The following is a 15,300-nucleotide window of genomic DNA, read 5'->3' as shown; positions in this document are numbered from 1 at the left end:
TTTATTTGATCCTCACAGCAATTCTGGAAATATGCTATTATTCCCTTTTTACATATGAGGAAATAGGGGGAGACATAAGTGAAATAACTTGCCCAGGAACACACAGCTAGTTAGTGTTTGAGATAGGATTTAAATTCAGATCTTCCTGACTCCAAATCTATTACTCTGTGAATCATTCCAGCGTCCTGCCTTAATAATAAAAGAATATTTATGTAAAACCACATACTTCACAGTTAATGCAATACTAGTTAAAATGTCGGTGGGATACTTTATAGATTTAGAGTGTCAGCAAATTATGAGAAAAATAATGAACAAAATAGCAAGATAAAGTATGAAAATTGGCAACAAAAATAAATTAATAATAATAATGATGGGGGGACTTTGTCAGATTTCAAATTCCATTTAAAAATCAATTATTGTAAAGCTCTCTGATATTGAATTTCAAAATCAGAAGAAGAAATAAGTGGTTCTAACATTTAATAAATCTAAAATCATAAATTAGATGCAAAGCATTTTCTAGTTTAGCAAAAACTGTTAAGAAATTTCACTAGCATCATAATAAAAAGCAGAAATAGAGCCACAATTTATAATGTCACAATAAATTCAAATGAAAAATATGCACAATAGCAGCATATATATTGCTGCAATTATGGAAAGTGTAAAGGGCTGAAACTCTGAGTAGATGCACTTGGACAATGGAGCACTTAAGGCTAATTACCGATTGGACAATACTCTATTAGCATATGCTTGGAAAATGGCCCTTCCCACTATTTTGTGCTGGCTCGATTTGTTGGTGTATACAGAGAATTGTAGGAGGGATTAGAGGGTGGAGTAAGACAAACCAGAGTCAATTTTGGGCGGTAGAGGAAGAGAAAGAAAGTGTGGAGATTCCTGTGTCCATTCCCTTCACTTCTACCCCTAAAGACCAAGAATGAAGACCTAGGACTTTTGCTTAGGCTGACTCCGGCTGATTCTAAGGTATCCAGGGGGCTAACTTGGTCTTCACAAAAAGGAGCAAATTTCTTAGCTTTTCAAAATCCAAAAGAAACTATAAAAGAAAAATAGATGAATTCAATATAAACATCAGGTTTTGAAAACAGTGATGTTTTTAATGAAAAGTAAAGAAACCCATTGAGGGAAATCCTTCTCTCATAATGTCACCTCAAAGTCTGGCATGCAAAATCTAAAAAGAATGGACACAAATTTAATAGAGAAGCTTCAACAGTAGCACTCTAATGGTGTCAGAAATTTGGAAAAGCCCCCTAATCATTCAAATTCTATAATAATCAGCTAAATAAAAATTTAAAAATGACTTTATGGTATTGCCATAGAACTACAAAGGCCCTAAGATGCACAAAAGTAACTTTGTGTATCGAGTGTCTTTGGGTAATATAACTTCCAGTTGATTTGTGCTTAACATCACAAACATCTGTTATCCTTTTGCAGCAAGTTGTGAGCACTTAATTGGAGTTATTTCATGCTTGAGAGTGATTTCAGTAGCTTTAATTCAGACACTAAACTTAATTTGTAAGTCAAAATCTAGCAGCAGCACTTGTGCTACTACTTCGTTGACGGTATGGAATTCCATCAGTAGAAAAAGAAGCCACTTCCCTCATTGACAAAGAACCTCAGGCAAAAGATGTGTCTTCTTTTAAGTGGATACTATGATGTTTTCATTTGACTGACTTCCTATCCATCCTAGATGAAGCAGGAGAATAAGGTGCCGAGGGAAGAGTCTGCAACTACGTTTCTTTGATGCCGCATGATTATCTCTTTAACAATTTGTGTGTGTGCCCATTAAGTCTAAAGAGAATCATGTAACACTTGGGTACAAAGATGCAACCCAGTAGTCCAGCACTGGAGGCCAAAATGGAGAAGATTTCCACGGCCACCATGGCCTTCCCTTTTGTGCTTTGGTAAGTGGGGAGAAAGGAGATCCAGACACTGCAGAACACCAGCATGCTGAAGGTGATGAATTTGGCTTCATTGTAGGTGTCAGGAAGGTTTTTGGCCAGAAAGGCCACAAGGAAGCTCCCAAGGGCCAGGAAGCCCATGTAGCTCAGGACACAGTAGAAGGCAATAACAGAGCCCTCGTTGCACTCAATGATGATATTCCCAGGCTGAGACTGTATGTCTGCAGCTGGGAAAGGAGGAGATGTTCCTAGCCAGATAGCACAAATAGTGACTTGAATGGAGGAGAATATAATGACCACAGAATTGTATATTCGGGGTCTCATCCACTTCCTAATTATGCTCCCTGGTCTGGTAGCCTGGAAGGCAAAAATCACAGTGATGGTTTTGGAAAAAATTGAGGAAATTGCCATTGTAAATACAATCCCAAAAGTGGTTTGTCGAAGGAGGCAGGTAACTTTGGTTGGATGACCTAAGAAGAGCAAGGAAGAGAGAAAGCAAAGAGCAAGGGAGATAAGAAGAATATAACTTAGAACTGCATTGTTGGCTCTGACTAGAGGAGAGCCTCGGTGCCTCACAAAGACTCCAAGAATAAAAATGGTAAGAAGTGAGAAGGAAAGGGCAACACATGTCGTAGCCATGCCTATGGGTTCTTCATAGCCCAGGAAGACCTCAGGCTTGGGGACACAGTGATTCCTGTGACTATTTGAAGACTGATCTTCAGGACACTTTTCACATCGCTCCATATCTGAGAAAGGAATCATTTCAGTGATTCATATAAGTAGTAGTCCAACATTTCCCATGGAATAATTGCTTCAGCTGGGCTAGTGACACTATCAAATCATTAACTTTCTTCATACAATCCCAGTTCTCTCTGATAATTTCATCTGCTACTCTACGAAAAGGTTCCCTTCTCCTTTGCCTGGAGTGTGACTCTAAAGGTAACTTTTATTTTACTTTATTAAGTCTTTACTGGGAATCTCAGTAAAGAATTGGGGTCCCACATAGCTGCAGATTAATAAGATTTAGCATCGGAAGTGAACTCAGTAGCCCCCAAGTTCAATTCATATCTAAAAAAGAGATTTCTCACTGCAACATATTCAATAAGTGGTTACAGATAAATAAGATTTGAAGACCTCCAAGAATGGAGAACTCACTACTACTACAAAAGTTTCCCATTCCATTTTTTAGGATGTATGGGAGTATTTCCCTTAACATTAAGCTTAAATTTGCCTCTTTGCCACAACTTTGCTACCCAAAACTGCCCTATGAGCCCAAAGAGAACAAATATAACAAATCCTCCATGAAACAACATTTAAAATACTTTAAAAGACAGTTATTAAATACTCATTGTCTTCTCTTAAGTAGGAATCTTAGTCCATTTAAATGATTCTTACATGATTTGGACTTAAGTTCCTTCACCCTTCTGGTTAACCTCTGCTTAATAGACATTAATTAAAATTAAATTTAATTAATTAATTAAAGACTTAATAGGCATTTAACAATTACCTTCCTGAATTGTGGCCTCTTTAACTGAATTGAGACTCCAGCAGTTGTCTGATCCAGAGAGAAGTACAGTGGGACTATTGCCATCTTATTATAAAAATTCTGTTTTATTAGACTGGGAGCTCCTCAAAAACAGTGACTAGTTTTTGCCTTTCTTTGTATCCCCAAAGTATAGCACAATGCCTGACACATAGTAGGCATGCACTTCATAAATGGTTACTTAGACTAATTGAAGGTGGTCCAAAATTATATTATCTTTGGAAGATAATCAAATCACCCTGTTGACTCCTACTAGACTCATAGTTCCCTAAAGCACTCAAATAAAATTTAGACAAGTTGTTGTCAAACTATGCATTTGTCACTGGGGCTTTTTATATTTCCTTGTCAACTCACACTAATATAGCATACTTTGCTGTAATGTTTAACACTTATATTGAAGGCTTACTGACAAGGCTTCTATCCAGAAAAGGGAAAGGAAGTTTCTACTCTCTACATTTGCTTTGGTCATTCTTCTACCTTAAAAGTTTTTAAGGGGTAAGGAAAGGGTCTTACAAAATTTAGGGACAGTGAGTTTTTCTCTGGCCAACAAACAGGACAAATATTTGGTCTTCACTGCTGAAAATCCATAGAAGAAAAATAATTTCCTTAGGTCATGCGACTTGGAGAATTAGGTGCATCCATTTATCAAGTAGCATTTAAGAGACTATGCTGCACCACTGATGAATATACAGAATAAAAAAGGAATCCAGGCTTGGTTTATGAAGAAAATTGACCTGGTCTCATTAGGCTTCGTTTTGTTCTTGCTCAAATTGTTTTGTAGTTAAGTAAAAAATAATCTCAAAAATATTAAAGAATGTCATAATCCTAAAATGAATGGATAAGTTATTGGAAATGAAAGTTTTTTTTATCTTCACTCAGAAAATGGGGTTTAAAAGAAAATCTTCCTTTGGGGGTACTTTGCCTGAATTCTTTTAGGTAGATGCCATAGCTGTTACCAAAGAAGTCTCAACCAGCTCCAAATAGGGGTTCTAAACTTTATGTTGTAGCAGACATTATTACATTATGGTAGCTTGTTTGACCCAAAAAACAGCAATAGGGAACAAAGCCAAGTAGAGGCAACAAGGCTAGGAAAGCAACATAGAAAAAATGTGTGGACACCAGAATAGCCCAATGGAATAAAGTGCTAATTAGAGACATCATGTTCACTGAGCTTCAGATTCAATGAACAAAGCACCCAGGCAAGGTACTGCACCTAGTGAAGAACAGTATGATAGCATCACCAGAATATTTCAGAGGAATTGCCTTCTGTGAGTCCTTTATGTGTGATTCTTATAAGACTTCACTCTTCACCCTATTGGTGTGTATATTTGTGAGACAGTATTTGTGTTGCACAGGGTGGGGGACTGTTCTATTGCAAATATCTTACTGAGATGTTCAATTTAATATCTTTGAAATGCATGGATCTTGTTGGGGGATCCTCATACAAAGGAAAATGCATCAGACAGTAGCTGATAGAAGAAAGACTAATTTATCCCCCCAAATCCCTCACCTCTATTCTTTGAAATGTATCCCTTTTCACAGGGTCTACAATCAAAGCAGCAATGGGGCCACCCTTGTCGTGGAATTTGACTGGATCCAGGAAGGCAGCTCTCACTGCAGACAGAATGAGGAGCCTGAGAGCACAGGGAGAAAATATAGGAAGAAATAGAACACAGAGATCACTGTATCCTTCAATGTTCCTTTAGAGAGAAAATCTTTTCTGAGATTTCTGGATCCAGAAGGATGGTACACAAAAGATATCAGAGCTAATTTTTCAGGGTGTTATCACATTCATCTAAGGAAATATTATTGGACAAAAGACACAGAACAGCCCCATGGATCGAACATAAGCTTGAGCCTAATATCAGTGGTCTTCACATATGTGTCCACTGAGGAGCTCATAGACAGAACTGAAAGTTAACTCAATGTTCCAAAAATTCGAATCCTATAGATACCCTTATGTATTGTGTATTATGTGGGGAAACCTCCTAATTTCTGTGTTTTGAAAATGTTAATGGATAGATTCATGAGTGAAAGGTTTTATATCCTGTAGCTTACACATGATATTGTCTCCCATTATTATGCCTTTGCATAGGGCATTCTCATGTCTGGAATATTCTCTCTTTTCACCTTCATATCATAGAATCTTATGATTCTCTCAGAACAAAGTTCGATCACCTCTTTCTGTGTGAAATCTTTCCTGCTTTGTTTATATATATATTTGTATTTATTTCATATACATACTGTCCTCTACTGGAATGTCAACTCCTGGAAAGTAGGGATTGATTTATTCTTTGCATCTTTATCCCCAGCACTTAACACAGTGATTAAAACATAGTAGGCAAGGTTCTCAATACATTCTTGTTCGCTGGTTGATTGTTTACAACTGTCAAAGTCACTCTTTCTTTCCACATGTAGTGCATTACCTGGGACTGGTCTCCTCTCCAAATGATAGCGCTTTCATTGATAGTCAGTTCTTTTCCTGATAGGCCCATGGTATCAACAACACCAATATTCACAAGGAAAACTGATTTTTGGAGAGTCTCTTGACCATTTAGAATGTCATACACAGCAGGGGAATCTCCATTGGCATCAAAAGCAACCTCTTTTTCATGATAGACCCAGAAATGAACCTTCTTGATATAATACAATAGCTGGTAACAACAACAACAACAATTACTTGATCTTTCCAGAGAAAAGGGAGATTATTATTAGATTTCAGGGTTCACTAACCCTAAAATATTAAGCAAAATTCTGGTCACCTTGCTCTTTTTCTTTGAACTAAGTTTGATAATTAAAACTATGTAAGTTCTCTGTTGGTTTTCACTGCTGAAAATCCATAGAAGAAAAATAATTTACTTAGGTCACACAACTTGGAGAATTAGGTGCATCCATTTATCAAGTAGCATTTAAGAGACTATACTGCACCAGGTGAGGAACAGCTTGGGATAGTGATTGGAGAGTTGGCTCCAAAGACAGAAAGTCCCGGCTTCACATGCTGCCTCTGACACATGCTAGCTCTATGACTTTAGACAAGTCAATTAAACTTTGGATGCCCATCATATTACCCTCTAAAACTATGAGTGAGAGAGAAAGTGTGCATCTGCAATCATCTGAGAGATTGCTCGTCTAGAAATTCCCTATACCATTAAAATCACAGATCTAGTCCCTTTCACTTTGTGTCTGGCATAGTATGTGATTTCAGTGACAAAAAAATAAAAATGAAAGTAAACTTACTCTTATGGAGCTTCTATTCTATAAAGGGTAACAATAAACACATAAAGGAAAATGTTAAATGTATGCAAATTAATTTCAAGAGGAGACCTACAGCTGGACACTGCGTAAAGCTTTAGTTAAGAGATGATGCCTGAGTGGAATCTAGAAAATAGTAATGGGCTCTAAGAAGCAGAGATGAAGGTAGATTTTATTCCGAGCATGGATATAGCCTGTGTCACAGGCACAGAATTGGGAAGGGATGCTCTGTACAAAGAACAATGAACAAATAGACCAGTTTGGCTAAATCAAAGAATTTGTGAAGGAGAGGAGCATAGGATAAGCCTATGGAAAGGTAGACTAGAACCAGTTTGTAAAGGATTTTGAAGACCAAATAGGCCAAATTAAATTTTATCATAGATGTAATAGGGAGTCAAGTAGAAGGCTAACATAATCAAGCCCATGCTTTGGGAACATCACTTAGGCATGAGTGAAGAGGATGAATTTGAGAAGGGTGATATTTGAGTCAAGGAAATCTATTAAGAGATTATTGTAATAGACTAGGCAAGAACTTATATGGGTATGGACTAAAAGTGAATGAAATGCAAAAGATGGTGTGGCCATAGAAATGATATGACTTGATACATCATTGGATCTGGTGGGTGAAAAATGAAGGAGAGTTACAAGTCATGGGTATCTCCTAAGTTGCAAACCTAGGTAACTGAAAGGATATCAGTCTCCTTCAAGAGAAGCAGGGAATTTAAGAAAACACATTTCTTCAGACTAATTGTAGGTAGCATTTAAAGTCAGCTGAATTCTACTCTTCTATACATGTCAGCATAAGGTCTGGTTCATGAACTTAAGTTAAACTCATTATTTCAGAAATGCTGGATTCCCCATCCTCACAAACTTTACATTAGTGACTTGCGTATGATGTTGTTGAGTAATTTTCAGTCATGTTCAGCTCATGACTTCATTTGAGATTTTCTCAGCAAAGCTACTGTAGTAGTTTACCATTCCTTCTCATTTTACAGAAAATGAAACTAAGACAAACAGGGTAAAGTGATTTGCCTAAGATCACACAACTAGTAAGTGTTTGAGACTGGATTTGAACTCAGAAAAATGAGTCTTTTTGACTCGAGACTAATAAATCTTGGTTGAATTGAATAGAATCTCCTCTGTCAAAGCCATTTTTCAGTTTGAGCTTATGAGCTCATTCTCACATAAAAAGTTTGAGATAGCTCTGGCTAAAACTGTCTTTAATATAAAAGCACCATGTGATTCTTAAAACCGTTGACTCCAAGCTTCAATTGTTTACTGCAGATTAAATGGATTTGGTTTAATATAAGGAATATCTTTCAGATCGTTAGCAAAATTATCGCAAAATAAAAATGGATTCCTCTATGTTTGCCAAAAATGAAATGTCCAATGAGGAGTAAGACACCCAAATGAAAGCAATAATGTGTAGAGGAATTCTTATGAGGATGGGGGCTATGATGAATGATCTATGGAATCTCCTACTACTTCCAAATTCTTCTGAGAAATGTGTACATTCTTCAGAACAAAAGTAATGATTTCTCAGCTTTCCTAGGTCCATTCTTTTTAACCTGCTACTGTATATCAGTCAACAAGAATATTTTAAATGCTTACAATATGCCCAGCACTATGTGCTTAGAAGTATAGACAGAACTAATCCTTATCCTCAAGAAATTTATGTTGTAATTGAGAAGGAAAGCATGTAAGTAATTAGATACATATAAGATCATACTCATTATTCTTTATCTATAACTATATCATTGCAATTTTATTTAGCTTCTCACCTGCCAAGGCTGGAAATCCCAGATGTTAGCACATGTCCCATTCCCAAAAGGTCCTTCTCTGATATTACAGGAGCTCAGATCCTGGAGGGCATGAGCAATGCTGTATGTAGCAACATAGGCACCATAGCTCTCACTCAGGGTATTCAAAGTCAATGAAGAGATGGTCTGGCCTTGTAGATGCTCTTTACCCGTGCAGAATTTGGATCCTTCTGGTTCTGTCCTGTTACTCAAGCAAGGAAGTTCCTGGATAGGCCACTTACAGTTAAATATTTTTCCCCAAAATCTTTTTATGTAATCATTCTCTGGAATCTCATCTACTTGCAGGTGGCCAGCGAATTCAGAAAATCCTTTAATCCTTCCTCTTTGTCTAGAAATGGCAAGAGTTTGGGAAATGTTTGGATAGGAAAGAGCAATATCACTCTCATCTATGTTTCTTCTTATCCATATCTTTCCTGTGACATCCCTTCCTGAGAGTTGCTTTAACATGAGGGAAAAACTGAAAGTGTTCAGAATCACCACAATGGCTTTGGCTGAGATAGTTCCCATTGTTCGTGCAACATATTGGAACTTTTCATGAAAATTTGAGGTGGGAATATTCATGAGAAACTCTCTGCAGATGCCAGCCTTCTTCAACTCATCACTCAGGAAGTAGCTGGCCTGATTGCCAAAATCATCATCTTGAGCCATAATTCCCACCCAGGTCCAGCCAAAATATTGCAATACTAAGGCCACACTATGAGACCAGGATTGATCATTGGGTATTGTCCGTAAGAAGGAAGGAAACTGAGTTTTGTCACTGAGACTGACTACACTGGATGAATAGCTGACCTAAAAAAAGAAAATATTCCTGTAGATGAGCTACTTTGTCATTCTCAGAAAAAGGCATTAATAATTAATTGTAAGATTAATGTGAATAGTCATAAAGATACTCAGGATTTATATTCTATACAGTAGGAGGTTACTAGGTGGCACAATGAGTTGAATATAGAATCATCAAGAACTGAGCTTAGATTCTGCCTCAGATAACTAGTTATGTGACCTTATTGTGCAAGTCTAGACCTTTTGTCTCAATTGCCTAATCTATAAAATGGATATAAGGCTTACTTCCCAGGACAGTTGAGAGAATGAAATGAGAGAATATTTATAAAGTACTTTGTTAACTTAAAAGTGCCATACAAATGCTGCTGCTGTTATGTAATACTGGAATGTGACACTTACCCCATCCAATGTCTGGCCCCTAGGGATAACAGAATATAGCTAATGTCTTAATGTTGCTCATTTCCCAAATGGTTATACTATTTTGCGACTTCTCTGACATGATGAGCAGGCTGATTTCAAAAAAGTCTGGAAATACTTACAGGAACTGATGCTAAGTGAAGAGAACATTGAATAAAATAACAAGATGATTATGTGATAATCAACTATCATGGATTTGGCTCTTTTCAACAAAGAGGTGATCCAAGGCAATTCCAAGGCAAAGTCCAATTGTGACGGAAAGTGCCTTCTACATCCAGAGAAAACTATGGATACTGAATGTGAATCAAAGTGTAGTATTTTCACCTTTTGTTGTTGTTTGTTTGCTTGGATTTTTTTATTTCTCTTTTTTTCACTTTTGATCTGATTTTTCTTGTATAGCATGATGAATATGGAAATATATTTAGAAGGACTGCACATATTTAACTTATATTGGGTTGCTTGTTGTCTTAGGGAGAGGGCTGGGAGGAAAGGGGAATAAAAATTTGGAGAATAAGGTTTTTCAAAGGTGAATGTTGAAAACTAGCATTGCATTTATTTTAAAAAAAATACTATTAAAAAAAAAGAGTTTGCCTTCTATTAAAGAAAGATAACATGGATAGGGGAATGAATGGTAGCAAAGGAAAGAAGTTTTGATCTAAGGAGTCACAGAAATAATAAGTTGATGTTTATTTCATCATACTTACAGCAGAGAAACCATACTAGGAAGGATATATTCAAGGACTCTCACTGGTGGGCCATGGCTATGCATTCACAATCCCCAGCCTCACCAACAATATATCTTATTCTCTCCTTACAAATCATGAGTCCTATTCATAACATGTGACTTCCATTCAGAATATGCCAAAGTGATATTCCAGTAGTCATTCCAGGGTCTGTCTTCCTTATATCCTTTGGTTATACAATCTTTGATGGAAGTGCTCTGTAACACTTTACATGTTCACCTCACTACAATCTTACCTTAATAGGCTCCCTTCTCCTTTCTCTTCCCTTTACCCTATGGGTTCACTTCCCTGATCTACATTTCAGAGACTGTACTATCTTAAAACCATGAAAAGAAATCCTTTGTGAATCCTTTTGATGTCAGAAGAATTTATCTTTCCCTCTTGTGGAAAAAGTCATAGGATTATTGATTTGGAGCTGGATGAGATCACAGAAGCCATGTAATGAATCTTCTTCATTTTATAGGTGACTATCTGAGCCTTAGAAATAAAAGTTGTCAGGTTCCCTCTGGGCTGAAGGGTCTTATACCTTACCCAGAATTCCCCCACTGTCTGCAGCCCTCTACATCTCCCACTCTCTTTTGTTTTAGTTGAAACAGGAATACACAAATCCATCAGCATGGAGATATATTACACAAGCACATAGTAATATAACACAGGCTAGTAGTGATGTAACAAACAACATGAATCAACAAGGTATTATACAACATTTCCATGAGTCCTAGATGGAGGATATGTAAATAACAATCACACATACACCTCCTTCAGCAGCCAAAAGATAGTCCAAAACCAATAAAAAAAAAAAGAAATAAAAGTTGTCCAAGGTTACACATGTAGAGAGTAGAAAAGATAGGATTCAGACCCAAGTCTTCTGATTCCAAAATCAGGGCACACTTTCCACTGCTCTATGCTGTCTCATAGGAATTGTGGCAGAAAGATTTTCTCTTTATTACAGCTCCATAAAATTGACAAGCCAAAATGAGAGAAATCAAATAAATAGCTATTGCTGTATTCCTGCTGCTCTAGATCTGAAGGTATTTCTCAAATAGGTTTGACTTAACAAATCACAAAATTGGTCTGTTCATTTCTGGTGACTATTTATGAAAGTTTCTCCTTGATCTTAGTGGCTTCTCTCTGAAACAACATTTAATTTCTATATTGATCTTGTTTGTGCATAATTGTCCACACAATAAAGTGCGAATCCCTTGAGAACAGAGTCTTCTTTGAAAACACACAGTAGCTGACACATAATAGATACTTAATAAATGTGTATTGGTTACAAATAAATTTAGATCATTGTTGCTCTTTGTGGGAAAGAATTAAATGAATCCTACCACATCAAACCATGGTATTAAATCTCCTAGCAGGGGCAGCTAGGTGGCACAGTGGATAGAATGCTGGCCCTGAAGTCAGGAGGACCTGAGTTCAAATTGGCCTCAGATACTTAATACTTCTTGGTTGTGTGACCCTGGGCAAATCACTTAACTTCAATTGCCTCAGCAAAAAAAATAAAATCTTATAACAACTGTACCTATATTTTTGAAAGGACTCAGTAATAAGCCTAAACATTGTTTAACACACCTCCATTCATCATTTTACTTCATTTACAATTGTAAAAAGGCAGAATACATACATTTCACTTAATAAATATATAAGATTAAAATTTAACATGTTAGAATTCTATAACATTATTTATGTCTGTAGTTGCAAAACTTCTACAGGTCCATTTAACAATCCCTCATGATATCAAAAAAGTGCCTAAGATGGTAACTATCCTCAAAAAATGAAAGTGTGAGTTCTGTTATAAAGGACCACTCTGAATTCTAGGCACTCTAAAACACAAGTTCTTAACTTGAAGTCTATGAACTTACTTTGGCCCTTTTCTTAATTAAAAATTAACATAATATGTTCCCTTTGTAAATCTAAATGTTTTATTTTATTCACTTAAAAACATTATTCATATATGGAGTCCACAGATTCCCAAAAGCATCCTCGATCTAAAGAAAGCTTAAGAATATCTCTTTCCAAGATAAAATGAAAGCTGTGTATTTTTTCCTGAAGAAAATTAAAGAAATATAATTTTACAAGTATTTGACTGCTTTCTAGATGGAATTTTCTTCATTATATATTCTGACAATATTTACTCGATATTTAAGCTCAAGTGCTGCATTTTCCCGAAAGAAAGGTAATAGTTATATATGTGCCTTCTAGTGTTAGTTATTTCAATCACTGTTAGCAGATGATGAGCGCCTGAATTAGGATGGTGGCCTTAAGAAAGAAAAGGAACTGACAGATGCATGAAACATTACAAAGGAAGAGTTGAACTGTCAGGACTTCTTAACTCATTGAATTTGAAAGGAGAGAGGAATAGTGAAAGATTTTCAGGCTAAGAGACTATGATAAAGGTGATAAAATTAAAACATATGACTATCTAGGTTTTTTTAAAAAGTTTGGTGAAATTGAGATGATGAGTTGAGTTTTTGAAGTAGAATTTGATAAGATGGTATACTCAAGGGCTGATGCCTAACTTACAATTAGATGTACATATGGCTCTGGAAAGAGAGGACTTAGGATCAAATTCTGCCTTTGATGTTTACCAGCACTCTCATCAAAACATTGTTCCTGCCTATGCCTCAGTTCTTCAATCTATAAAATAGAGAGAATTGGATTAGATAGCCTGTATGGGCTTTTCCAGCTCTATACCTGTAATTATGTGGTTCCATGAAATATACTGTAAAGCTAGATTTTGAAATTTATATATATGCTAGGTATACATACTGAATAAAAAACCCAATCCCATAAGGGTAACTAGAAAGAAGAATGCTAAGAATTGAGTCTGAGAGAACAATCAGCATGAAACATGCAGAAAAGTGATCAAAAAGAGAAATAGGAGGAAAATTAATAAAGTTCAATTTCTTATAAGTCAGAACAGAAGGGAGTGTTACATGGTACAAAAAAATAAAGTATCTTGAAAACAAGGGACAAAAAATTTTTTAATTAAAAAAAATAAAATCACCACTTTTATAAAAAGAAAAAAAGAAAACAAGGGACAACTTTCCTTGCCCCGTTAAAGTCTCATATTGAATAAACATGAAGAACAATTTTATAGGTTTTATAGTATTTGCCTTATTACTAATCCCTTGAAATGATATTTAATAAAAAGTGTGTCTTTTGAGTTTCATATTTCTAATTGCATGGAGATTATATTCAAGGATATTCTATTCCCTGATGATTATTTAGTTGTAATATTCTCATTTTTATAGTTCAAAATAAGGGTGAATTATTATGATTAGAATACATTATTTAAAACTTGGGGAGAATTCTGGAAACTTAATTTTCAGTAATGATTATATTTCTTCACTTTTGTATTTCACTATATTCAAAAAAGATGGTATAATGCTCATCCTGTTTCTATAAAATAGGTCATCTGAATTAGATATGTGTAGATATTGAAATGACATCATTCATTTCAAGGAAAACTACAATCTGATTCTATTAATACTAAGCATACAAAACAAATTAAGAGGAATGAGTAGAACTGGCAGTGAGACAGAATTGGCTTATATATAGGGAAAAAGCTTCCTTACTGTTAGAGTTATGCAAAAGCAGAGTGGATAGTCTTAGAAGGCTGTGAATTATCTACCTGGAGCTGAATAACCACTTCTTGTCAAGTAGATTGTATTATTGGAATAGATCACCAATTATTGGAATTAGTAAGCTCTGATTTCTCAACAATGCCAAAGTTGTGTGATCTAATTGATCAGATATCCCCTCCAATGATACAAATGACAACCAAGCTATGAGGGCTCCTCTTCAGGGAACTGGCCACTTGATAATAAATTGTTTGTCTATGGCAACCCACAAAACAAAGATTCTAATCCAAACTTACAAAATCTGCTTTGTAAGTAAAGTCATATGTGACTGAGGGTGTGTGACTTCTAATTTTGCGATTAAAGAAGACTCTTTAATAATATGGAAGCAGGAGGTAATTCAGAGAATAAGAAAAGATTACAAGGTCACTCACCTGAGGAAATTTGTAAAGTCCTAACCATCTGGCCATGGGGATAGAAAGAGAAGAATGGGCTTCTCCAACAAAAGCAGCCAAGGGAGGACTGGACCGACAGCTATAATTGGGAACTGGATCACCCTGACCTTTCATGAGGCTTCCAATCCCCTGAATGGCCTTGAATATAGAGTTCCCAGAATCCCAGATAGAGTATCCCAGGGTGAGATTGGGCAACAGGTGCACATCTTTGTTGATCTCCTCAATAGCAAATATGAAAGCTCGAGCTACTTGGTAACCCCATGTTGAAAATCTAAAAAGAAAAAAGAAGAAAATTGGTATTTGCTCCTAACCAAAAATAATAGCATAACATAAGAGAATGTCACAATTCATATACCCCACCTAATCTGCCTCAAATGTGGATAGGGATTGAACTTGTGATTTCATCAATAAAGAGAACTCTCATATTAGAAAATTCTTTAAGCTCAAGCATATCATCATCTTCTTGAAACTGATAGTCTTGGAGAGTTGCCTGGGGTACTAAGAAGTTAAGTGACATACCCAGGGTCAGAAATCAATTGGAACCCAGATTTTCCTGGGTTCAAGGCCCACTCATTACCTGCCACATAATGATTTCTCTCTTCTGGGTCAGAACTACCAGTTATTTTTCAGGTTGCCTTTGGGAAAACATTCCTAAATCTTCCTCCTGTCACCATCACACTACAATCTCTCCTTGGAAGAATTTCTCATATAAAATTGTCCTCTTCTAATTCTTACCACTGTCATTGACCACAACTAATCATTCTAGCATCTTTCTCCATGGCTTCAGTAT

General features: G+C 36.1%; 1 protein-coding gene across 1 annotated transcript; it reads right to left on the bottom strand.

The window, feature by feature from the left end:
* Window positions 1-1,766: 1,766 nt before the first annotated feature.
* Window positions 1,767-14,525, bottom strand: LOC100930177 (vomeronasal type-2 receptor 26-like). Its single transcript, XM_012545833.1, has 5 exons — window positions 14,490-14,525; window positions 8,490-9,317; window positions 5,883-6,110; window positions 4,967-5,090; window positions 1,767-2,659 (listed from the first exon to the last, which is right to left on the bottom strand). The coding sequence occupies exons 1-5, from the start codon at window positions 14,523-14,525 to the stop codon at window positions 1,767-1,769; spliced, it is 2,109 nt and encodes a 702-aa protein (XP_012401287.1).
* Window positions 14,526-15,300: the final 775 nt, after the last annotated feature.

This window comes from Sarcophilus harrisii, chromosome 3 (assembly GCF_902635505.1).
Source record: "Sarcophilus harrisii chromosome 3, mSarHar1.11, whole genome shotgun sequence".
Taxonomy (NCBI): Eukaryota; Metazoa; Chordata; class Mammalia; order Dasyuromorphia; family Dasyuridae; genus Sarcophilus; species Sarcophilus harrisii.
Note: the sequence above shows the minus strand (reverse complement) of the source record. Positions and strands in the feature narration are given on the sequence as shown.

Coding starts and splice junctions, on each gene's coding strand:
- LOC100930177 (XM_012545833.1), bottom strand. CDS start 14,525: ATGGCCAGATGGTTAGGACTTTACAAATTTCCTCAG. Junction 9,318..14,489: donor GACTTTACAAATTTCCTCAG/GTGAGTGACCTT, acceptor TTCTTTTTTTAG/GTCAGCTATTCATCCAGTGT. Junction 6,111..8,489: donor GGGATTTCCAGCCTTGGCAG/GTGAGAAGCTAA, acceptor TGTTGTTACCAG/CTATTGTATTATATCAAGAA.